This window comes from Pongo abelii, chromosome 12 (genome assembly GCF_028885655.2).
Source record: "Pongo abelii isolate AG06213 chromosome 12, NHGRI_mPonAbe1-v2.0_pri, whole genome shotgun sequence".
Lineage (NCBI taxonomy): Eukaryota > Metazoa > Chordata > Mammalia > Primates > Hominidae > Pongo > Pongo abelii.
In genome coordinates, this window is record NC_071997.2 from 86,959,880 (window position 1) to 86,986,789 (window position 26,910).

General features: G+C 36.0%; 1 protein-coding gene across 1 annotated transcript in view; it reads left to right on the plus strand.

The window, feature by feature from the left end:
- Window positions 1-26,910, plus strand: part of SRBD1 (S1 RNA binding domain 1) — a 231,114-nt gene that overhangs the window by 20,058 nt on the left and 184,146 nt on the right. The window contains 5 exon segments of the mRNA NM_001133776.1: window positions 5,290-5,456; window positions 9,283-9,400; window positions 11,071-11,209; window positions 16,322-16,418; window positions 17,711-17,846. Of these exon segments, the coding sequence (NP_001127248.1) occupies window positions 5,290-5,456; window positions 9,283-9,400; window positions 11,071-11,209; window positions 16,322-16,418; window positions 17,711-17,846 (657 nt within the window).

Consider the following 26,910-nt stretch of genomic DNA (forward strand, 5'->3'; position numbering starts at 1 on the left):
TGAGTCAGGAGTGCTGATTGGTCAGGTCAGAGATGAAATCATAGGGAGTCAAAGCTGTCCTCTTCTGCTGAGTCAGTTCCTGGGTGGGGGCCATAAGACCAGATGAACTAGGTTATCAATCTGGATGTTGCCAGCTGATCCATGTAGCGCAGGGTCTGTAAAATATCTCAAGCACTGATCTTAGGTTTTACAATGGGAATGTTATCCCCAGGAGCAATTTGGGGATTTTTAAAATCCTGAAGCCTCCAGCTGCATGACTCCTGTATTTGTCCATTTTCACACTGCTGTGAAGACATACCTGAGACTGGGTAATTTATAAAGGAAAGAGGGTTTTGTTTTTTTTTTTTTGAGAGTTTCACTCTTGTTGCCCAGGCTGGAGTGCAGTGTTGCAATCTCGGCTCACTGCAACCTCTGCCTCCCGGGTTCAAGTGATTCTCCTGTCTTAGCCTCCCGAGTAGCTGGGATTACAGGCACATACCACCATGCCCAGCTAATTTTTGTATTTTTAGTAGAGACGGGGTTTCATCATATTTGTCAGGCCAGTCTCGAACTCCTGACCTCAGGTGATCCGCACGCCTCGGCCTCCCAGAGTGCTGGGATTACAGGCGTGAGCCACTACACCTGGCCAGGGAAGAGGTTTAATTGACTTACAGTACCGCATGGCTGGGGAGACCTCAGGAGACTTACAATCATGGCGGAGGGGGAAGCAAACACATCCTTCTTCACATGGTGGCAGGGAAAAGAAGTGCAAGTAGGGGAAATGCCAGACACTTAGAAAACCATTATATCTTGTAAGACTCACTCATTATCACAAGAACAGCAAACCACCCACGTGATTCAATTACCTCCACCAGGTTCTGCCCTTGACACATGGGGATTATGGGGATTATAATTCAAGGTGAGATTTGGGTGGGGACACAGAACCAAACCATATCAACTCCTGAACCATAATTTCTACTCTTGTGGCCAATTTGTTAGTCCTACAAAGGCAGTCTAGTCCCCAGGCAGGAAGGGGGTTTGTTTTGCAAAAATGCTGTTATTGTCTTTGTTTCAAAGCTAAACTGTAAACTAAGTTCCTCCCAAAGTTAGTTCAGCCTACACCTAGGAATGGACAAGGACATCTTGGAGGTTAGGAACAAGATGGAATTGGTTAGGTCAGATCTCTTTCGCTGTAATAATTTTCTCAGTTATGATTTTTGCAAAGGCAGTTTTATACATTTCAGCATTACTGAACTTTTAGCAATTTAAAAAATGTGCAGTGGTTTCTTATCAGAGGCTTTTGATGTTATTCTCTGTTCCTGGAATTCCTGCCTCCCCATTTAGCTGCCTGGAAATACCTTCATTCTCTTGTTGCTTTTCCATTGCTGCAGAATTCGATGTTTCCACCTTTCCTGTGGTCTTAAAACAATGTATATACACTTCTGTCAGAGTATGAACCATACTGTATGTTGACTGTTTACATGTCTGTCTGCTTTTGTTAGCTTGTTAGCTCCTTGAGAAGAGGCACTTGATTTTTTTTTACATCTTGATTATCATTGGCTTAGTATGGTTATTGGGATATAATATGAGCTAAAATAAATGTTCAGCTGAATCAATATAGAAAACATTTGGTGATTTGGAGTCCCCAAAATGATGACTGCTTGTATGTGGTTTTGTTAGCCTTAATTTCAAGGATCAAATTTGCATAAGCAGCTCTGTACACTCCCATAACATACATGATGCCATATGGATTTGTTAGGACCTATTACCACCCAGGGTCTGGAGTCTTAGCTGTCTTAGGTTTCTTTTATTCAACAATAGCTGAGCTGTTGGGTAGTGGGAGCCCATGGATTGCTCTAACAATCACACAGTTCCAAAATGATGAGCATTCCTGTCGTTTCCACCTGTCATCTCTGTCTTTCAGAATCTTGCCTATCTTTCAGGGGTCAACCAAAATGCTCTTCCTTCAGCAGGCCTCCCTTGGTTACCTCAGGGAGATCTTTTCTTTAAAAACATGGTACCACTTATTGCCTGGCACATGCTGTTTTATTTTTACTTATTTGCATTAATATTTTATCTTCCCTTCTAGATTGCTAACTTCTTCATGAGCAGCCTCATGAAGGCCTCTCAAGAGGGAAGTGGTTAGACCTTTACCTGTAGGTAGCTAAGAGTCATTGGAGCTTAAGTTCAAACGAAAGAAGAAAATAAGGGGCTTGATTTTATTTGTATTTTAGAAATATCTGTAGTAATGCAGATGGGATGGGTGGGAGGCATAGACAACAATAAATACCTACTATGGGTTCAGATAAAAGATGCTATTAGTGGAAACAGAGCTTGAGGGGGGAGGGAACAGACATTTTAGAAGTTCTGTTTGCCTCCTTGGTGACAGAGTAGATGGATGTGATAGAGAATATACAGTGATGCTTAGGCCATTGATTAGAATGCTTTTGATTACAATAAAAGAAAACTGTCTACAACTAGTTTAAGCAATAAAGGAGATTTATTGACCTATGTAACAGGAAAATTTCGGTCCGTTCACTGAAACAATCTACTATTCTCTTAGCACCACCATCCTCATAACAATAAAATGGCTACAACTTTGAATTTCTACCTCTACAAACTGTATGTCTTCAGAGGAAGTTCCAGCCCAAATGTTAACTTCATGCTGATTGGGCTAATCTCTCTGGCCAGGGCAATGCAGCACTCAGGCTGTTAATTCTGAAAACAGCTGGTTACTTGAGCCACATGCTGTGGAGCTGGAGTTAGGGTCAAGTGCTGTCAAGCCACATAGCTGCTATATAATGGAGAGAGGTGGCCACAATATTATGGGAGATAACCACAGTATCCCTTAAGGTTTCTGTGGTAGATGACATGATGTGGACTGGAACAGGAAACAGGAACCAGGTACAGGTTTGAGGGAGAAAATATAAATGAGTTGATTTTGTGAGGGTCAGGGAAGATAACAACAACAGGAGTATTTCTAAAGAGGGAGGAGCCTCATGAAGGCCTCTTAAGAGCAAAGTAACTGGGCTTGTTCTAGGAACTGGGAGAAGGCTATTGGGCTGGCATCTAATGATCTAGGGAAAGACTGGATAAGATGAGGTTGGAGAGAGGCTGCTGTCTTTTGGGTCATGGTAAGGAGTTTGGATTCCAAATGCAATGGGAAATCAGTGACAGGTCAACATCCGGTATACATTTTGAAAATAACATTCTTGTTGCTTTGTGTATACTGGAATAGATGAGACTTAGAGTGGATGCAGGGAGAACAGGTAAAAGCTATTTCATTAGTTCAGGCTAGAACTAGACTGGGGTGTGAGGCAGAAGAAATGAAGAACAGTGACAGAGTAAGGAAATATTTTGCAGTTCAAGTTGACTGGTTCTTAAGATAGATTGGATTTAAGAGTTGAAGGAGTTGGAAGAGTTAGACTCTTAGTTTTCTGGGTTGAATTGCCATTTGAATAGCATAATATGGGTAAAAGTAGAGGAGAAATAAGTTTGAGAAGAAGATAACTTTGGAAATGCAAGGTTTGAGATGCCCATTAGATTTCCAAGAGAATATGTCAAAATAGTTAGCTAAATGAATCCGGAGCTCATGTGGAAGAGAGTCAGGGATAGAAATGTGAAATTGGCGTTCTTATCAGAATTGGCATTAATCCATCAGAATGGGTGATAAGATGTAGACCTCAGGATTTAATATGCCCCGAGAATGAGATATCCTCTATAGTCTCTGGAGTTTAGCCATTTATTTCATATATAGTCTTGAAATTCAGTCTGTTATGTATCTGGACTTGATTTTGATAATCAGTTGATTACGATAATTCTTTAATAAATTTTCCCTGTTTTTTACCCCAGTTTCTGTCAGATTTTGGGCATTCAGGGTTGAAATAATAATAAAACGTACTCCTTTTGTTCTTTACTTTGAAAGAGCTGCTTAGGGTTTGGGAAGCTACTAAAATTGGATTTTATTCTTTCTCTTTTCCGGGCTGACTTTTGTAAACTTTTCTGTTTAACTGTACATTTTGCTAAAACCTATAGACTTAAAAATAATTAAATATTTAAATAATTAATCATCTTTTAATATTATTGTAAATAATATTAGTATTTTAATATTATAATTAACATCAATTTTAATATGTATTTAAAATAATTTTACATATTTTAATATTTTAAAATAATTAAATATTTAAAATACCAATGATTTTAAATAATATTTTAAAACAAATATTTTTAAAAATTATTAATTGCCTGATGTGGTGGTTCATGCCAGTAATCCCAGAACTTTCGGAGGCTGAGACGGGAGGATTGCTTGAGCCCGGGTATTTGAGATCAGCTTGGGCAACATATTAAGACCTAATTGCCACTAATAAAAAAAAAAGTTAGCCAGGTGTGATGGCGTGGCCTGTAGTCCCAGCTATTTGGAGGCTGAGGCTGGAGGATCACTTGAGCCTGCGAGTTCAAGGTTGCATTGAATCACAGTCGTGCCACTGCACTCCAGCCTGGGTGAAAGAGCGAGACACTGTCTCAAAAAAATAAAAAAATTAAAAAGTAATTAATTAGTTTGAAGATGTTATATTTGTGCATGATACAAAATTCAAAAGATATAGAAGGGTCTTCCAACTCTAACCCTCACCCAACCAATTACCTTTTTATTTCCAGATCTTGTGAATCATTTCATATTAGTTCATATAGAGCTGCCTCAGATTCTTAAATGGTTGCATGGTATTTAGTGTGGGCATAACATGTTTTCCAGTTCCTCCATTGTAAACTTAGGTTTTTGCTCACCTTTATTCTGCTAGGAACAGTTCTTCAAAAAAAATTATTATAAATAATATTTTCTAGAGGCATGTATATGTTATGATAAATTTCCAGTAGTAGAATTGCTGCTGGGCCAAAGTTTATTTATGCATTGTAAATTTTCATAGATATTGCCAAATTACTCACTAGCAATGACTAAAAATGGCTTTCCTTTGCTCTCATGCTGACAAAGTGAGTTACCAACTCCTTGCTTTGCTACCAATATGAGAGATGAAAAGTATATCATTGCATCATCAAAAAGTGCCCTCATTGAACACTGGAATTTGAATGATACAGTGGTTTAGATTAGATTTTATTGAATTTGTGAAATGACTATTTTACCATTATGATTGTCAATGGATACATGTATTTTATATGGCTTTCTTTTTTTAAAAAACTATAGCAAGTAGTTTCTAAGTCACTGGAGAACATTATTTGATACTATGTTTTAAATTATACATGATATAGATGTTTAATTTTCAGCATTTTAAATCACTAAGTATCTTTAATTTGCAGGTCTTATCTGAAAGAACTAATATTGAACCTTGGGTTTGTGCCAACACCATTCGTCTCTTTAATGATGATAACACAATTCCCTTCATTATACGTTATCGAAAAGAGCTCATTAATAACCTTGATGCTGATTCCTTGAGAGAAGTTCAGCAGACCCTAGAAGAGCTACGGTAAGAAACCTAAAAAAGAATAAGCCTAGTGTAAGGGGAAAAGGCCAATGAGGAACAGTGAGAAAGTGAATGACGGTATATTTGACAATTTCAGCATTTTGTCTCCTTGAATTATTGTAATCTGGATATAGTACTCTTCTGACAGAGGAAGTCAGCTCTATTTTACTTATTTAGGGGGTATATGGAGTCCCTCTGCTGGTGTGTTTATGCATAGCTTGAGCATGTATTAGCAAAAAGGTCATTTGCAGTAAAAGTGTGTGCCTCAGAGTTTGTCATCTTCTTTCATAGAAAAGTTTGGGCATAATGGCAAAATTAGGACTGCCATCAGGAAACTCAGAAAGTACATTTTATTCTAATTCTTTTAACCACTCACATAAATCTGTCCTTTTAATTTCATAAAGTTCCTAAGTGGAGAGTTCTTTGGCAGTATAGAGTTTGGTAGGAAATATGTATATTTCCTTTTCCCATCTTTTTTTTTTTTTTTTGGAGACAGAGTCTTGCTCTGTCGCCTGGGCTGAAGTGCAGTGGTGCAATCTCAGCTCACTACAATCTCTGTATCCCAGGCTCAGGTGACTCTCCTGCCTCAGCCTCCTAAGTAGCTGAGATTACAGGAATGCGCCACCACTCCCCACTAATTTTGTATTTTTAGTAGAGATGGGGTTTTGCCATGTTGGCCAGCCTGGTTTTGAACTCTTGGCCTTGAGTCATCCACCTGCCTTGGCCTCCCAAAGTGCTGGGATTATAGGCTTGAGCCACCATGCCCAGCCTTTTTCCCATACTTTTAATGGTTATGGTAATTTAACAATAGTGGATTGTAAGTTTTGTATAGTTACAGAATGGAAAGTACCTTTTTAAAAAAATTATGCCTCTGGACTCACTGTTAATAACTGAGAAATATGTGTACAAAGACTACAAGACTGACCATATTATTCGATAGAGTTTATTAAAACGCTTCACTGCTTATGCATTTATTGCATGTCTCCTATGGGCACTGTGTTAAGGTGTACATTCTTCAAGTGTACAAAAAAGATCTGATTAAAATTGGATTATCATTCTACTATGAAGCCATTTTAAAAGTATTAAGGGTAATTTTTATAACAAGCTTGACAAGCTTTCTGTTATTTTGGGGGAACTTGCATCTCACTAACTTTTCTACCTCTTTTGTTGATGTTCTTTAAGTGTCAGGAGAATTAAAATGCTAATATGTGGAAAATTATACTTCATTGAGAGGCAGAATCAATTTGCCAATGTAAAAATATAAATGACTAAATCAAATAGTCTCAGATGCAAATCTTCCAGAGCCAGGCTAGGATAATCAAGCATGGGGGATAAGAATTGGAGATTACAAACCCTGTCTAAGAGGGGCAACCCCTGCTCGTCTCCAGTATATTACCATCATGCAGGGTTGTCTGCCCAGTTTGCTGGTTCTTCCTGTTTCTGAAAAGAAGCTGGTAATTTGGGTTTTTTACATAAGAAATTTCTAGGCCAAACAAAACCACTCTCGACCACACCTAGAAGGCCAGCAGTTTGCAAATTCTGAAGTAAGCTTTCTGTTTGGTTGAAGGCAAGGTAATTAAGAAAGTCTGAGGGTTTTGGATCTGAAATTGGAGAAAGCATCACAAACAAGCAAGAAAAGCTTGCTTAAAAAATTAAAGGGTAGTCTAACAATATTTGGTTGTATGGGAGACAAATAGGAGCTGTATATCAAGGATATTATTATTTTCTTTTTCTTTAAAAAACACTTCTACTGCAAAAGAATTCCATTCTCTGGGTTTCTATGAATAGGGGAATACATTGAATATTAGTAGAGGAGTGAATATTCCTTGAAGTAAGTGGGGGCATTGACTGGAACTTAAGAGATCTTTTTCTGTAATACAGAGATTTCTTTTTGGTAATGAGATATGATCTTTATTTTTTCTTAAGCTCAGCATTTTCTATAACTAGAGCATTGGTTTTCAATTTGTTAATTGCTACCCCTACATGAGAAGTAAAACCAATTTAATAAGTCATACCACTTAAAAAAATGAAATAGTGAATAGAAAATACAAGAGTACCTTTATGTGGTGAAGGCAAATATTGTTTCATGAAATGTTTCAATTATGTAGCATGTATATGTATGTATACTGGGTTGCAAGGTAAAACATTTTTAAATTCACTGTTGAAAAGTGAATTAAAGAGTATGATTCTGGATAGTAAGAAAAGTTTTCTGTATTTTTCTCTAAAGATAATTCTCTTCTTCCTTATATGCAGGCTAATAGGACAAAAGGAATTGGCTTTTTGTTAAAATGACCTGGTAGGCTTTAGCCCTTGAAAACAGTCTTGGGCTACCATGACTATAGAAGACATACAGGTTGTAATCTAAGTACTGCATATTCTTCTTTTTAGTTTATATTCTTCTCTTTAATTTATAGTCTTCTGCCTTTAGTTTTTTTTTTTAATTTACAAGTAGATTTAATTTTCTTTTCCATCGATCGTTTTGAATAAATCATATTATCATCTCTAACTTTTGCCCATCATTTTAGCAATACCATTATTAGGCAGATTCTGTAAATAGGAGGTAATACAATAGGATGAGAAGCATTAACTGTAACAACAGGATTGTATATTCACAGTGAAAACCTGTTGTAAAGTGGAGGAACTACTGTGCCCACCCTTCCTTTTGTCACTAGTTGTTTAGTGATCCCTGTAAATTGATTCCTGGAATCAGCTTTTCTACATGGAATCCTGGTTCTTTTTAGTGGGGAATGGTATTTGGAAACCAATTGTGGGTGCTAGGTGTGCCCATCCTGAGCAGTGATACTCCAGTAGCAATGAGCATTCCTAGTACCTATACCTTGGTATCATTCTTCTGATTCCAGAGCTGGGGCAGGGAAACTAGAAGATAAGCCTGAAATATCATATGCCAGAGAATAAGGAAGTGCTCGCAGAATGACAGAGACATGTCAAAAGGACACAGAAGCTAGCTTGAAGGGGTTACTTCTGGCCAAATCTGGAACAATTTGAACATTAAGATAAATGATAGCAATGGATTGTAAGCACTAAGTAAAATAAAAAACCCTTAAATCTATAGTGATATAAATAAATCAGTGAATAAATTCGAAGTTTAATGAGGAATGGGATAATTATATAGTCTCAAAGTACCTCTCCACAAAATACTTATAATTACAAGAGGAATAAAGCATACCTGTATCTTGGAGAAACCCACAGATACTACCTTAATCAAATGATCAAAGTTAATCAGTAATGAGACAAATCAAAATCATTTGCCACCTAATAACGTGTAGTAAGAACACAGTATGACTTCTATGATATTTCTGCTAAAGATGCTCCATCTGTATTTAATTGTGAGGAAACATCAGAGAAACCCAAGCTGCAGGACATTCTACAAAATAACTGTCCAGTAGCGTTCAAAAACATCAAGGCCTTATCAAGGAGAAGAAAATCAAGGAGAGACTGAAATATTGTTTTAGCTTGAAGGAGACTGTAGATGCATGCCAACTACATGTAACCCATAATTCTTAACTGAATCCACTATAAAGGATATTATTGGGACGGTTGGTAAAACCTGAATGAGGTCTGCATTAGATGGTAGTAATATATTAATTACCTGATAATGATGGTTATTTTGTGGTTATGTAGAAGATTTGTATTTGTAGGAAATCACACTAAAGTGTTGGAATGCAGGGATGTTAACTTATTCTCAAACAGTTCAGAGACAATAAAGTTCGTTTTACTTTACCTGCAAGTTTTCTGTAAGTTTGAGGTAGCTTTGAAAAGAAAGTTTTGACATACAGTTTTTGTATATTACAAAAGTTTCTATTTTCAGGGCTGTTGCAAAGAAAGTTCATAGTACAATCCAGAAAATTAAGAAGGAAGGGAAGATGTCTGAGTGCTTGTTAAAAGCCATGCTGAATTGTAAAACTTTTGAAGAACTAGAACATGTGGTAAGGAATCCTTTTTATCTTTTAGCGTAATACCTGAATATATTACAATTTGGGTCTTCTTATGATTAAAGAACACCAAGAAATAAAAAGCCAATGTCATTAGCCACCATTATTTAATGCAACAAAATATTTATTCTTTGTTCAATAAATATTTATAGAGTGTTTTTTTTGTGCTAGGCACTTTTGCGTTTACAGAGATGAATAAATACATAGTCTTTGTCTCAAGGAATTTCCAGTCAAGTAGGGAAGGACAGTAGATGATACAAACGTGAAGCTTATCAGAGAGGGCTGAACTAGAGATCCAGATGTGGATGTCTTCAGCCTGTAGTTGGTACATGAAACCATCAGAATGGAAGAACTCACTCAAGAAGGGTTTGTCAGCAGGTCGTGATTGACCACTGGAGGATACCACCTTTTGAAGTGTGATGGAGGATGGGAGAGCGTAAGGAGGTAGGAAAAAAAATAGAGAAGTATGAGGAGAATCAGGAGATGATGGTGCCCTGGAACAACAGGGAAGAGAGTTTTAGATGGAGGTCATGATCAGTGGTTATGTGTAGCAGAGAAGTTTGGCAGAATAAAGACGGAAAAAAAATATATATTTGGTAATTAGGAGATCATCGTGGATTTTTGTGATATCATTTCCTGCAAGGTATGTGAGAAGAGAAGCCAGATGATGGTGGGTTGGAGAGTGAGTGGATTAAGAAGTAGAAGAATTGGCTGGGCGCGGTGGCTCACGCCTGTAATCCCAGCACTTTGGGAGGCCGAGGTGGGCTGATCACGATGTCAGGAGTTCAAGACCAGCCTGGCCAAGATGGTGAAACCCCGTCTCTACTAAAAATACAAAAATTAGCTGGGCGTGGTGGCAGGTGCCTGTAATCCCAGCTACTCAGGAGGCTGAGGCAGAGAATTGCTTGAACCTGGGAGTCGGAGGTTGTGGTGAGCTGAGATCACGCCACTGCACTCCAGCCTGGGCTACGGGGCAAGACTCCATCTCAAAAAAAAAAAAGAAAGAAGTAGAAGAATTGACCGGCCAGGTGCGGTGGCTCACGCCTGTAATCCCAGCACTTTGGGAGGCCGAGGCAGGCAGATCACGAGGCCAAGAGATCGAGATCATCCTGGCCAACATGGTGAAACCCCGTCTTTACTAAAAATGCAAAAAAAAAAAAAAAACAAAAAACATAGCTGGACGTAGTGGTGCGTGCCTGTAGTCCCAGCTACTTGGGAGACTGAGGCAAGAGAATCACTTGAACCTGGGAGGCAGAGATTGCAGTGAGCAGAGATCGCGCCACTGCACTCCAGCCTGGTGACAGAGCGAGACTCCATCTCAAAAAAAAGAAAGAAAAAACAAAGAAGTAGAAGAATTATGTGTAGAACACTTTTAAAGGCGCTTGCTTGAGTTGAGGACTTTGTAGTCCAAGCAATGAGTTTTTAAGATGAGTGAAACCAAGCAACTAATTTAGCATGTGGAAAAATACAAAGAAGATAAAGCACATACCATCTTCATACAGTAAGCATTTTCAAATTAGTTTTAATTCATCTCTGAAGGAAGAGGAAAAGATTGAGAAAAGGATTTCTTTAGCATTGTCAGCATGTCCTCTTAATTTTGTATACTAGTTTTAACTTTTGTTTTTTTAAAACTGAATCGTATGTTTTCTGCCTTTATTTTCTAGTCTGCCCCATATAAAACTGGGAGCAAAGGGACTAAAGCCCAGAGAGCAAGACAGTTGGGCTTAGAAGGAGCAGCCAGGGCATTGCTTGAGAAACCAGGGGAGCTCAGTCTGCTATCATACATTAGGCCTGATGTTAAAGGTACTGGCTTTATTTACAGAGATCAACTTTGTTTCTTTTTTTTTTTTTAAGTTTAAAAACGTATGTTAAAAAACTGTTTTGTTAAGTAATGATTATACAAAAGAATATTACATTGTATGTAGAATAATTGAAATAAATCCTGACATACCTATTGAGTAGCCATTCAGCTTTTCTCTTTTGATGAAGTGCCTGTTCTAGTCTTTTGCCCGTTTTTCTATACAATAGAAAACTAATGAAAAAATAATAATTTTTGTCATTTATATGTGTTGCAAATCTTTTTTCCCCAGTTTGTAACTTGTCTTTTCACTTTCTTTATGGCATCTCTTGATAAATAGGTATTAGTTGAGTTTTATTATAATCATCTTTTAAGATAATAGCTGTATTTTCTTTTTAAAGAAATTCCTTCATATCCCAAGTTTATAAAGATTCTCCTATATTGTCTATTAAAGCTTTTATTTCTAAAAATTTGTTTACTTGTAAAAGTCATAAATACTCTTTAAAAATGTCAACAGTTTTGACATCCAGGAAGTGTAAAGTGAAGCTCCACTCTCACACTTCTACTGTAGAAGTAAAGTGTATTTTTCTGAAATTTCCCTCCAAGTGTATCTTCCTGTTTTGTGTGTGTGCATGCACAACAGAGAATAAGAGAGGGAAGAAGTAAGGGAGACATATTTCTAAGAAAAACTCAAGGGAAATGACAGTTGGTAAATGTCAAGGTGCATTGGTTTTATTGTAAAAATGAGTCTTGGAGTAAAAACTTTGGTTAAGAGTGGCTTTTTCTCAGAAATTCATTGTTAGGATTGAGTGGGGAAATTAATGTTCTGGTGGTCTCTACTCTCAAAAAATTATTTTTTTAACATTAAAAAATTATATAGTTAACATGTGCAACATGATGTTTTGATATACATATATTAATACATAGTGAAGTGAGTACTATAGTCAAACTATTCTATACATGATAAGCAAATTAAGATATTCATCATCTCACATAGTTACCTTCTTTTGTGTTAAGAGCACCTAAAATCTGTCTTAGCAAATTTACAGTATACATTACGATATTATTAACTGCAGCCCCTGTGCTGTATGTTAGAACTCTAGTCTTTTTCAGCCTATGTAGCTACAACTTTGTACCCTTTGACCTACATCTTTCCACCCCGCCCCGACCTCCAGTTTCTTTTGTCCTTCTGTGGATCCCATAGGCTGGGACATGTAAATGTCTGTAGAGGGCAGTCTCTGATAACAAAATCCACAGTATGTTCTAACCTGTAGAAAATTATAGCATACCATAGCCTGTTTTTATTTTAAATAACCCAGCAAATGTGAATTTGTGATTTAAAAAACTGAGTAGGTGTGTCTGTAAAATCCAGGTATCTGTTCATACCCAAACACACTTATCTTAATGTTTGGAGAAGGGCAATAATGAAAAAGTGAAATAGGATTATGTGAATTTAGAGATGGGTTGAAATGAGTAAAATTCAAGTTTGTTTAATTTTTAATGTGTATTTATAGTTAGATTTCCAAATGGTTGCAACACTTAATATTTTAATAATAGCTAAGACTATAGCTAAGCATTAAGGTTAACCACAGTGGGAAACTGTCTGTGCCCAGTCATTGTATGTTTATTAAAATGGAATGTTGAAACTTTCAGAATGTTAGATGCACAAAGGATTATTGACTGTTTTTATTTTTATTTTTCTCCTTGTGGTTGATTTTCTTTCCTTCTACTTCTCACTACCTTTGGTACCAAGGTCTCTTGAGTTCTCTCATACACTGAGTTCCTACTGGGTAGGTTTTTGATAACCATATCTCTTTGGATTGTCATACATGGTGATGCTGCTGGAATATATGACAATGGACACTTGGTGATACTTCTTATAATGTGGATAGTTCAGGGTCTAGCACAGTTACAGTAGTACTGTACTAGCAGACGTGCCAGGACTTTTGTTTGCTTTACTCCCTCTTTTACCCTGATCAAAAATGCAGAATTATTATTAGTAAGTCTATATAAGCTAGGTACTGCTTTTTTTTTTTAAGTTTGATAGGAATGTTTTCTCCTTCTCTTTGTCTCCTCCTCCTTTATGTTACACACAATCATGATCATCCTTAATTTTACTTGTTTTTTGAAAGAAGTTTCATAATTCCTATCATTCCTGAAAGAAATATTTAAGAAACCAGGTAGTTCAGTTTTTTTCCTCCAGTAGAAGACACTTCTTGCTTGCTTGCCACAGACCAGTAAGCATTTGGTCTGAATCATAAAGCTATACTGTGCCACAAATGGACTATGTCCTGGGAGATCCAAAATACTACTTTCGTGTCCAAGAGGAAGTTGTGTCATATATAAGAAGAGGTAGCTTAAGTGCAGAGAAAGTGAAAAGAAATGTTGGCCTTTCGGTTTTTGTTTACAGGTGTGGAGGTTTGAAGATTCTGTAGCTGGAAAGATTTCATTGTAAGGCAAAGGATATGATTTTCTGGTTCTGTGGACCATATTTCCTCCTGATTTCACTGAGGTGCTAAACTTTTGGAACATCTGTTATCTTGGCTGTATTAAACCCACAAGATCTATTTGATTGGGAAAGGAGCTTTTTCAAAACACAGAAGACTTTCCTTTTAAATTATTTTTCTCCCTGGTTGGACTGAGAAGGGGAATGTAATTTGAAAGAGTGTCCCAAATGATTCTGATAATTTCTGCCTCCCATTGAGAACCACTGCTCTAGAAGTAGCTCAAGGCATTTCCCTAGTGGCAGTTTTTTAAAGTTGAATGAGTATCAGAATTATCTGGGACACTCTGTGAAATACTTCAGTTCCACAGTCTAGCAATTCATAGTTTTAACAAGTACCTGGTATGATTTTCTTTTTGGGTCCTTAGACTACACTTTACAACATTTCTCTAGAGCTCTAGCACAATTTTAATTAGATTCATTAATTACATAAGGTTTCAAATTATATTCCCCTCTTATGATGGGGGATTTTCAAAGGCCTTTTCTTATTGCAAAGTCTATAATTTCTTCTGTTCTCTGCTTCCATTAATGGTTCTCCCTGTAGGTTCCATCTTTACTATTGACTTATGACCCTGGTGTTGTCATTAAACTTCATGTGATGATGCTCTGGGATACTTGGAACTCCAGGAATTAGTTCTTGTGAATGGTTTTCCTAGATGAAGACTGAGAGAGCTAACATAAGAGCAAATGTTTATTGAGTGCTCTATGTGCTATAGTTAGTTTTAAGTCCATTAGATATACAGTCTTCCATCTTGTAAAGGTAATTTGTTACTGAAAATTCCCTCATAGGAAAGTTTTCTTAAAATGTAAATAGAATTCCTATTAGTTTCATTAGCCAAATTTCTTTCTTTAAATTTCTTTAAAATGTAGTTGACCCTTGCATAATACAGAGATTAGGGGAACAACCCCCACCCCCCCAACTTCCTCTTCAAAGTTGAAAATTTAGGTATAACTTTTGACTTTATAGAAACTTAATTATTAATAGCCCACTGTTGACCTGAAGCCTTACTGATGACATAAAGCTGATTAACACACATTTTGTGTGTTATATGTGTTATATACTATATTCTTACAATAAGGTAAGCTAGAAAAAAGAAAATGTTATTAAGAAAATTGTAAGGAAGAAAAAATGTATTTACTGTTTATTAAATGGAAGTGGATTATCATAAAGGTCTTCATCCTCATCATCACATTGAATAGGCTGACGAGAAAAAGGAGGAGGAGGAGGAGTTCTTTCTGTCTCAGGAATAACAAAAGCAGAAGAGGTGGAGGAGGTGGAAGGGGTGACGAGAGGCAGGCACCCTTGTTCCAACTTTTATTGTAATTAATCCATGTAGAAGTACAGACCGGTGCAGTGGCTCACGCCTGTAATCCCAACACTTTGGGAGGCTGAGGTGGGCAGATCACTTGAGGTCACGAGTTTGAGACCAGCCTGGCCAACACAGTGAAACCCCATCTCTACTAAAAATACAAAAATTAGCTGGGTGTGGTGGTGTGCGCCTGTAATCCCTGTTACTTGGGAGGCTGAGGCAGGAGAATCACTTGAACCCAGGAGGCAGAGGTTGCACTGAGCCAAGATCGTACCACTGCATTCCAACCTGGAATACAGTGAGACTCCATCTCAAAAAAAAAAAGAAGTGGACCTGTACCATGTTGTTTAAAGGTCAGCTGTAAACATAATTACTTCAGTAGGTAACATAGCTATCCTAACACAACCAAACTAGATATTTTCTATTTATTAATTATGCCATAATAAATATCCTTCTGTCCTCTTTGGCTTTTGTACCTTATTAGTCATTAAAACTTTACTTACAGGAAAACATACATATGATATGCATGCTTGTGTGATTCAAGTTTAGTGCAAAAAACGTTTCATGCAAATAGAATGATAAAGACAAAAGAAACAAAACAGTGCAAATGATCTCTCTCAGTGTAAGCTGATATCAGAAAGACCTTGATTTACAAGATTCATTGCTATAAATTAGCAAATTAGAAATGCTTAAAGAGAACTTAATGCTCATCTGTAGACAATTTAACTGTGAAGAGGAATAACTGCATGAAAACTCTTGTTTTGTGCTTTTGAGATTTGTGAAATTCAAATGGGTTGTTGAAAATGTGAAAAAATGCCCCATAATCCAAAATAGAAATTGCTTCTAAAGGATAATTTTTTAAACAATTGGAGTAGTGTCCCTTGGGTTTTGACTCTATTAATATATATTTCCCATAACATCTTTAATAGTTGTAATCACTTCATAAAGGAGGTATTGTTATGATTCCATTTTTATAGGAAACTGAGGTACAGAGAAGTCAAGTAGGTTGCCCAGTGTCTCACAACTGGCAAATGGTAGAACCAGGATTCGACAAGGCAGCTGGCTCCAGAGATGCATTTTTACCACTGGGCAATATATTATGTATTATGTCTGTATTATTGCTTTTGGAGACTTGTTTTTGTTACAAAGGGAAACTAGTATACTGCTACAATATCTTTCTGTCTTAAGGCTGTCAACTTAAGGTTTTATTTTGACTGGAATTAATTTACTGTGATTTAGTTATAGAATTTAAAACCAATCTTATACTTTTTGTTTTTGTTTTCCTTTTTACGCTTCTCCTAAAGGGCTTTCAACGCTTCAGGATATTGAAATAGGAGTGCAGCATATTTTAGCAGACATGATTGCTAAAGACAAAGACACACTTGACTTCATTCGGAACTTGTGAGTATCTCTTTTATGGAGTTTTCTGCTTTATGGACTCGTGCTGTTAAGGGTCACACGGTTAGTGTTAATACCAATGTTCATTAAAAACTTTGCTTTCAGACTTTTTTTTTAAGTAGCAGAACTCTTTGTTCAAACAACAGAACCCAAATATATAAAACAGATAAAAGTAAAGTTGTTTTAATTGAATTCTGGGCAGGGAGCCTGGAACTCTGCCTACTCACCCTCCTTACACTGAGGCATCTCAGTGGAGGGGCCTGATGAGTTTAAAAACCATTGCCTTACACAATATATATGAAGAGAGATTCATGTCCTTTAGAGTGGCATTGCTTTTTAAACATGTTGATTGTGATGTATGTTTATTTTATAGTATCTCGTTTCTGGTGTTTACCAGTGACTGGCTTAACTTGAGAATGTGTAATATCAGATATGAATAAAAGTACTGACCTCCAGATGATTTTTAGCTGTTGAGGAGAGCAGCTTATCTATGGCATCACAGTCCCAATTTATAAGACATTAAAGATCTTTGACCTAGAGCCTTCTTGGGCTTATGGGTTTTATGCATCATTAAAAAAACACATTAATTTAAAACCCTATTTTTATATTATTTTGTTCTTTTTCTGCTGTGTATCAGAAGAGAAGACAGGTTTCTGCTAGAGGTTTGTTCTTCCTCTCTCTCCCTCCACATATCTAGCTGTTTGAGCTGTGCAGAGGAGAGGAAAGGAGGAGATGACCTAGTTGACTACTGTTGCTAGAGAGAACTTTTGTATTTTCTCAGTGGCTCCAGCAGGAATGAATTGAAGCAAAATAATTGCTCAGGTTTTAAAATGTGTTTTTATAAGTAATTATGCTGCTTAAATTTGGTTCAGTATTATAAATTGTTATTGGAAGCTGTCCTGACACATCCTTTTGTTTCTCTTTTTTTAGTTTTTAATTGACTGTGACTGTCTAACTTAGTGATTAGAAAAGTCTGATATTTAGATCAGAGCTATTGGTTTGATTTCTATAGATAGTTTTGATCTTTTGCATAATTGCAGATGGTTTCTGAATTCATTTAGGCATTTTATGGGGAGATTGAGTAGATACATAAATAGATCTGGAGGACTATGCTAGTATGAATAGGCAAAGAGTCCTTTTGATGGGACAGTAATGTCAATTTCATAGCTGGGCATCATTAAAAAAACTCACTTGGTAATGGCTTAACTTTTTTTGCTATCCTTATTTCTATGTATTCTTTACTAAAGCACAAATTAATAACTGCTTGTTTTTTGAACACTTGTGTATCTGAACAGGTGCCAGAACAGACACGTTTGTATCCAGTCATCTCTGGCAAAAGTGTCCTCAAAAAAGGTAAATGAGAAAGATGTTGATAAGTTTCTGCTCTACCAGCATTTTTCCTGCAACATAAGAAACATTCACCATCATCAGGTAAATAAACTGCATGTGCTTGCTGGTATAGTAATAATGATAATATTTTGGATTTGCCTGCTATTTTACTAAGAATTTAAATAATTTTATGTCAACTGTTTTCTTTTTTCTTTATATAAATTCTTATAATATTGTCATATCATTGCCGCTTCACAAATTGGGAACTAATGACCCAGAGAAGTTAATAAGTGACATTGAGAATTATTAGCAGAGCTGACAATGTAACATTTTAGGTATCTTGACTTTTTGGCTGGTGATCTTTTTGTTAGACTCTGCTTCCCAGTATCCTTATATTTTAGCTCAATTCTGGATCTCTTCCATGTGAAATACAAATATGAGATATCTGATTTAGAATAAAGTGTGAGAGGTCTCATTTAGTTATATAAATCATAGTCATTGTACCTCAGTGTTTTAATTTCATTTTTCAGTTTACTAATTTTTTTTCCTAAGTGTAGTCATAGGCTATATCTACATTGTGGAATGTGGCTTTTAAATTATATAGGGAAAAAAGGAGATAAAAATCAAAAATACAGTAATACTGGCATTTATATTTACATATGTAATGACGTTTATCAGTGTTCTTTATTTCTTTGTATGGCTTCAAGTTACTATCTAGTGCCCTTTCATTCCAGTCTGAAGTACTTCCTGTAATATTTCATGTAAGGCAGGTCTACTAGTGACAAACTTCCTAGTTTTTGTTTTTCTGGAAAATCTTAATTTCTCCTTTTTTAAAAAATTTATGTTTAATTGTGGTAAAATGCACATAACATAAAATGTACCATCATAACCATTTTTAAGCATACAGTTCAGTAATGGGAAGCATAGTCATATTGTTGTGCCACCAATCTCCAGAAATTTTTTATCATGCAAAACTGAAACTATGCCCGTTAAACATTTCCTTCATTTTTTTACAGAGAGTTTTTTAAAATATAGAATTCTTGGTTGATGGTTTTTAATTTTTCCCTTTTAATACTAAATACACTATCCACTCTTATGGTGTGGCCTGCATGGTTTTTTATGAGGAATCAGCTGTTAATCTTACGATGCCTTATTCATGACAAGTCTCTTCTCTCTTGCTGCATTCAGGATTCTCTGTCTTTATCTTTTGACAGTTTGATTATAATGTGTCTTGTCGTGGGTCTTTCTGAGTTTATCCTACTTGGAGTTTATTGTGATTCTTAGATGTGTAGATTAATGTTTTTCATCAAACTTAAGAAATTCTTCATAATAATTTAAAAAAATATCCTTTCTGCGCCTTTCTCTCCTCTCGTGGGTCTCCCATTATATGTAGAGAGTATGATTGATAGTGTCTCACAGGTCTCAGCCTCTGTTGCTTTCTTTTCTTTATTTTTTTCTTTTTTCTCTGACTGTATATTCCCATTTGACCTATCTTCAGGCTTGTTGATTTATTCTTTTTGTTCAAATTTGCTGTTGAACCCCAGCACATTTTTATTTCAGTCATTGTACTTTTCAGCTCCATAATTCCTATTTGGTTCTTTTTTATAATTTCTAACTCTTACTTTTCTATATGGTTGAAAGATCATTCTCCTGGCTTTCTTTAGGTCTCTGTTCATGATTTTCTTGAATTCAGCATACTGAATAGAGTTAATTTAAAATCTTTGTTTTGTAAGGTCAATGTCTAAGCTTCCTCATGGACAGTTTTTTTGTTTTTTTTTTTTTTTTTTTGATAAAGTCTGGATATGTTGTATATTATAACTTGGTAACTGTGGAAATCAGATTCTCTCCCCTCCCTAGTGTTTGTTGTTGCTGCTTGTTTTGGGGGTGGTTTGTTCTAGTGACTTCTCTAAACTATTTTTGTAAATTTTGTTCTTTGTTATGTGTGGCCACTGAGGTCTCCCTTGTTAGCTTAGTAAACATCTAGTTATTTAACAGAGATTCCCCTAAATGCCTGGAGCCAAAAAACAAAAACAAAATAAACCCTAAAAGAAAAAAACCCAAACTCTCCCAGACTTTGCAGATTGGTGCTTTGTTGGGGCACTCCTTCAACACTTAGTGAGGCCATTAACAGCTCTGCCGTAGCCTTTTCTTCCTGTTTGTGTGGAGCCCAAAGTTCATTTAGAGGTGAAAGCTTAAGGTTCCCTCAGATCTTTTCAGAGCATGCACCTAGCCCTCAGCATGCCCAGGAATTTTAAAAAGCCCCTTTTCCCTCAAATATCTCATTTCCAAGCTTATTTTTTCACAGGTTTTTTGGTCTCTGTGTTAGTTATCCCTTACCCCTCCCGTGTTATCCTTTACCCCTCATGGCTGGAGCTAATATATTTGCCTTTAAGTACTTTTGACAAAGGCCACCTGGGAGGCTTCTTCTGTCCTGAGTAAGCTCCAAGGCATGTGAAATGAAGACAAGCCCTTGAGTCACTTCCTCAGGGACCCACCAGACATCAAAACACACAACCATAGTTATTTGAGAATAAGGTCCATATTGCTCCTTCTGATAAGAGCAACCTGCCCTAGGAATGTGGGCTGTCATCTTCAGAGGCCACTGCTGAGCTGGAGACTGGGGTACGTTAAAAGTTCTCTCTTATAGAAATTCTGCAACTTCTTTCTGTGTTTCTTTCATTGTTATAAAATTTTTATTAGATTCCATAGTTGTGAAAAAGTTAATTCTGACAGTTTTTGCTACCTTACCAGTTACCTTTGTGGAGGGATGGAATTTAGAGTTCCCTACTCCACAATTTTCAGTGATGTCACTCCTAACAACATCTTTAAAGTACAGTATCGTACGCTCCTCGTTATATTCCAGAGCTGGAGTGTGGCTTTTAACATTATATAAAGTTTTCTTTATTACCTTGTTTAATGCTTTTTATCCTCAAGTCTGCTTTGGTATTAGGATTGCCTTGCAACCTGTGCTTTCTTAAAGCAAATTGACCCCACTCTTGTTTTAATCTCAGCCCTACAATTATATTAAATGCTTGCTCTTGGTCCTTTTGCCAGAGCTTTCCAAAGTCTTTAGAGTGAATGAAACTTATTCTGTAGTCTAGTATACAGTTGGTAAACTTTTTCTGTAAAGGTCCAGTGAACAAATATTTAAGGTTTTGTGAGCCAGATGGCTTTTGTTGCAACTATGCAACTGCTGTGTAACACAAAAGCAGTCATAGACAATGCATAATGAATGAGCATGGTTGTGTTTCAATAAAATTTTATTCACAAAAACAGATGGCAGGCTGGATTTGACCCATGGACCATAGTTTGCTAACTTCTGTTCTAGTGAATGTCTGAAGAAGGTTATATGTGTACAATATTCTCTGAGTTCTTACACATTCAAAATTGTTTTCTATGGCCTTAACACTTGAAGGATAGCTTGCCATGGTATAATCACTTTTGTTTGCATTTTCTTTCCTTAAGTTTCTTGAATATGTTGCTCTGCTGTTGGCTTCCTTTGTATGTTATATTTGAGAAATCTGATGCCAGTATAATTCTCTGTCTCCTAGAAATGCAAAGAGGTGGGTCCTATGTTGTGTTTTATTTATTTTCTTTATTGGTTTTATAGTTTTTTGAGAAAGGGAGGGGGAGATTTGAAATTAGGAATCTGCCAGTGTTTTTCAAACCTGGAATTTCTCAATAAATAATTTTAAAATTTATTTTTCTTCCTATCTGCATTTTACTGCTATAAAGAGAGAATAATAGAAAAAAACTAGTCTTCCTAACCTTTCATGTAATAATTAATTTTCATCATTAAGAATGTAATTGTTTTGCATGGTGGCATATGCCTGTAGTCCCAGCTACTCAGGACCCTGAGGCAGGAGGATTGCTTGAGTCTAGGATTTCTGGGCTGAAGTGCACTATGCCGACTGGGTGTTCACGTTAAGTTCAGTATCAATATGGTGACCCCACAGGAACGGGAGACCACCAGGTTGCCTAAGGAGCGGTGAACTGGCCCCCCAGGTCAGAAAAGGAGCAGGTCAAAACTCCTGTGCTGATCAGTAGTGGGATTGCTCCTGTGAATAGCCACTGCATTCCAGCCTGGGTGACAGTGGGACCCTGCCTCTTAAAAAAATAAAAAAGTAATTGTTTTTCATTTAAGATGACACAGATGTGAAAAATTTTTGTTTTGTTGTAACAAGGCATGAAGAGTGTTGAATTATCCCACAAGTATTTCCTGAAAGGTTATTTTATGTTGGGTGCTGTTTAGGGTGTGGTGTAGAGGTGACATGGCCCTTGCCCTTTTAAAGATTTGAAATGTTTCACTATCATATCTAAAGTTGTCAGTTTTACTTTTGTGTACACTGTATTTACCACATCAGGTGAAGTACATACTTTCGATAATTTGAGAGAAAGTACGGTGAAATTTTACATACCTAGTTATTATAGTCTACTGACACAGGTATAACATAATGAAAAATAATTTTTAACAGTACCAGTGACTAAGTATACTAACATTCCTTTTGCAGAAGTAGTTCTTCTATTTTGTCCACCTTTTATGTTGATTTAATTTTATTGCAACTTTGGAAAAACATGAATGCTTTTATTCTGTTAAAACCTAGCCTTCTAATTTCTGCTTGAAAATATTTTATTGGGCTCTGCATTTTAACTAGTGTGTTTAGCACATGTGGCATTCTGAGTTAGTGACTGAATTTAAGATTATGATTGACACAGGCTTCTGGGTGTGACAGTATTCAGGCCTGGGAAAGCAGACCATTTTGGAAATGTCAGTTTTGAAAAACAGCACTGCCGTTTTACGAACTTTTTAGTTTATCATTTACAGGCCGGAGTGATGATATGCTAGGTTACAAAAACAGCTTCCCAATTCCTTGTAGTGCTGAGACCTCATGTCCTAACTCTGAACCTTACTTTTCAGCCTTTGTATAGATAACCCCAGCACAGTATCACAGAATACAGAAATGAATGCAAATGATGAAAGACAGTGTGGTGAAGGAAAATTACTGTGGAATTCTCTCCAAGTACTGTGGGAATAGCCGTTAATAGCTGCTTAGTAAATTCTTCCAGCTGCATCTTTTTTTTCTTTCTTTTTCAAATTGGTCCTTAGTGTGATCTTTTCTACCACATGAATTTGTAACTCAGTCTTCACATTCTCTCATGGGACTTTCTGTTCCTTATCTTTATTGGTGTGTCTTTTTACAGACACGCAATTTCCTGTGTCTTAACTACCTATTTCCTGTTCAATGTCACCATCTGCAATAATGCTGCTTTAACCCACTACTCACTTTCAATTTCAGTTTCTGTCCCAAGCTTTATTATTTCTGTTACCTTACTCCCTTCTCCACCCATGGGTCTTCCTGTGTGTCAGGATTTTTTGTAAGTTTGACGTATTACATTACTAGGTATGGTGAAAAAGAGCAAAAAACCTCCAATAATGTATTGTCATATTATGGTGTACTTATGTAAATCGGAATTAAATAACTCTCCTCTATATTGTTGTACTCTACTTAATTTATTAGAGATAATTTCTTGTATGAAGAACTTCTGTTTACTAAGCTGGCACAACCTGTAGCAAATACGGAAGTCTCTGCTGAGCTCAAACTGAAGTTTATTTTGTATTCACAATTTATTTCTTTATAGATAGTTCTATGCAGTATTATTGAATATATTGTTTTATGTAAGCTTACTTTTTTTTTTTTTTTCCTTAGACAGTATCTTGCTCTTTCACCCAGGCTGGAGTGCAGTGGCAGAATCCCACCTCACTGCAACTTTCGCCTTGCGGGCTGAAGGCATTCTCCCACTTCAGCCTCCTGAGGAGCTGGGACTATGGGCGTGCACAAGCACACCTGGCTGATTTTTGTATTTTTTGTAGAGTTGGGGTTTCGCCGTGTTGCCCAGGCTCGTCTTGAACTCCTGAGCTCAACCAGTCCTCCTGCCTCGGCCTCTCAAAGTGCTGGGATTATGAGCATGAGCCACCATACTCAGCCGAAGCATTTATTTCTAAGTGATTGTTTTATTTCTGCTGATGTTTACTTTAGAAATTTCTCAAGTATATAAGAAAAGAAAAAAGTCCCCTATATAATTTTTTTAAAACTCTGACAATTTGTTTGATATTTAAAATTTTACTCAATATTTTTAAAATTTAAATTAAAGTTACAAAAAAATACGCTTTTTATCTTGACATTCTTTTCAACATGAAGCACAAATTGAGAAATTTTCATAGTAGAATTATTTTGTGGTAATATTAAGTTGAATATTTCTAAGCTTGTTTCACCACAGATAGGAAGTCTAAGTTTTTGTTAGAGATCCTCATGGAAATGTGCTAAAATTGTTAAAATATCAGTTTGTGTCCTGTAAAGGGAGAACTTAGTTTATTAAAACCCCATTCATTAAGAGTAATTGGAAGAAAGCCATTAAGAATTAGTGAAAAATCTGAATATATATTGAAGTGATGTTTCTTTAATTTTTAATATATAATATACATAAATATATAGTTACAGACTAGCAAATATTTAAGGGAGGCTGCTAACTTGATTAAATTATTTGGTTAATTTGTGTTACGATTTATCATCTTAATAATTGGTATTAAAGAGTGCTTTAAGAAAAGCGTGTTTTAAGTTTCTAATAGGTTTATCGAAGCAAAATTCGTATTGCATTTAATGCAACCATTAGAACTTTATAAGTTCAATAGTTTTTTGTAAATTCACTCAGTTGTGTAACCATTACCACAAGCAATTTTAGGACATTTTTCTCCCAAATATTTCCTTGCATCAAGCTCTAGGCAACCACTTTTCTATCTCTATAGATTTGTCTGTTCTGGTCATTTCATATAAAGGAATCATACAATATGCAGACTTTTGCCGCTGGTTTGTTTCACTTAGCATAGTGGTTTCAGAGTTTGTCTGTTATGGTATGTATTAGTATGCCTTTCCTTTTTATTGCTATGTAATATTACATTACATGGATTCTCCACATTTTATTTATCCATTCGTCAGTCAGTGAATACTTTGGTTTTTTCTACTTTTTGGATATTATGAATAATGCTATGAACATTCGTGTCTAAGTTTTTGTGTGGACATATGTTTTTATTTCTCTTGGATATATACCTAGGAGTATAATTGCTGGGTTATATGGTAGCTTTACATTTAACCTTTTGAGGAACTGCCATATTTTCCAGAGTGGCTATGCCATTTTTACATTCTCACCAGCAGTTTGTGAAGGTTCCGATTTCTGTACATCCCCCCCAACATTTATTGTCCATCTTTTTGTGTTTTGATTTGCATTTCTCTAATGATGTTGGGTGTCTATTCATGTACTTAACAGTCATTTGTATATAATTTTTGAACAAATACCTCTTCAGATCTTTTGTACATTTTAAATTGGGTTGTGGCCAGGCGCGATGGCTCACACCTGTAATCCTAGCACTTTGGGAGGTTGAGGCAGGCGGATCATCTGAGGTCAGGAGTTCGAGACCAGCCTGGCCAACATGGTGAAACCCCATCTCTTAAGAAAATAAATAAATAAATAAATTGGGTTTTGTCTTCTTATTGTTGAGCTTTAAGAGTTTTAAATATATTCTAGATACCCTTATGTGACATATGATTTGCAAAAATTTTTATCCCATACTGTGCATTTTCTTTTCACTTTCTTGATACTATTTTTCGAGGCACAAAAACTAAAATTTGTTGAAGTTCAATCTAGTTTTTTGTTATGATTACACTTTTGGTGTTATATCTAAGAAGGCTTTATGACTTGAGGTCATAAAAATTTTCTCCTTTTTTAATGGAAATTTTATAGTTTTAGTTCTTGTATTAAGGTCTAAGATCAATTTTGAGTTAATTTTTATGTATAGCATGAAGTAGGGGTCCGTCTACTTTTGTTCTTTTGCATGTGGTTAGTTCTAGTTATTCAAGATTTATTGAAAAGATTGGGTTTTCTTCATTGAATTGTCTTGGTACCCTTGTTGAAAATCAGTTGACACTATATGTATAAGTTTATTTCTGGACTCCAATTCTATTCCATTGTATGTCTATCCTTATGCCAGTCCCCACTGTCTTGATTACTGTGGCTTTGTAGTAAGTTTTGAAATTGGGAAGTGGGAATCTTCCAAGTTTATTTTTATTTTTAAAAATTGACTTGGCTATTCTCAGTACTTTGAATTACTATATGTGTTTTAAAATTAGTTCACCAATTTCCGCAAAAGATGCCAATTGGGATTTGATAGGGATTTCACTGAATTTGTAAATCAACTTGGGGAGTGTTGCCATCTTAGCAATATTAGGCCTTCTGATCCATGAACATGGGATGTCTATTTATTTAGATCTTCTTTAATTTCTTTCAACAATGTTTTGTAGTTTTCATAGTACAGTTGTTCCTTGGTATATACAGGAGATTGATTCCAGGATCCCTGCATATACCCAAATCTATTATATGCAAGTCCCAGAGTTGGCCCTGCAGAACCCATGTATATGAAAAATCAGCTCTCCTTATACGTGAGTTTCAGATCCTGCAATTACTGTATTTTCAATCCCTGTTTGGTTGGAAAAAATCCGCGTGTAAGTCAACACATGCAGTTCAAACCTGTGTTGTTCAAAGGTCAACCGTGTAACTTTTGAACTTTTTTTGTTAAATTTATTCCTAAGTATTTTATTCCTTTTGGTGGTATCATAAATGGAATTTTAAAAAAATTATTTTCAGAATGTTTATTGCTAGTATGTAGAAATTAATTTTATATGTTGAGCTTGTGTTCTGCAACTTTGCTGAACTCTTTATTAGTTCTAATAGTTTTGTAGTGGATTGCTTAGAATTTTCTATATGTAAGATCATGTTAGCTGCAAATAGAGAAAGTTTTACATCTTCCTTTCCAATATAGATGGCCTCCCTTCTTTTCCCTGGCTAGAACCTTCAGTACAATGTTGTGAGAGTGGACACACTTGTCTTGTTCCTGGTCTTTGACCAGTAAATATGATGTTAGCTGTGAGATTTCTGTTCACATGCCCTTTCTCATATTAAAGAACTTTCCTTATATTTCCAAGTTTTTTGAGTGTTTTTTATCATGAAGGGCTACCTGATTTTGTCAGATGTTTTTCCGCATCTATTGAGATGATCATAGGATTTTTGTTATTTATTCTATTGATATAATGTGTTAGGTTAATTGATTTTTTAG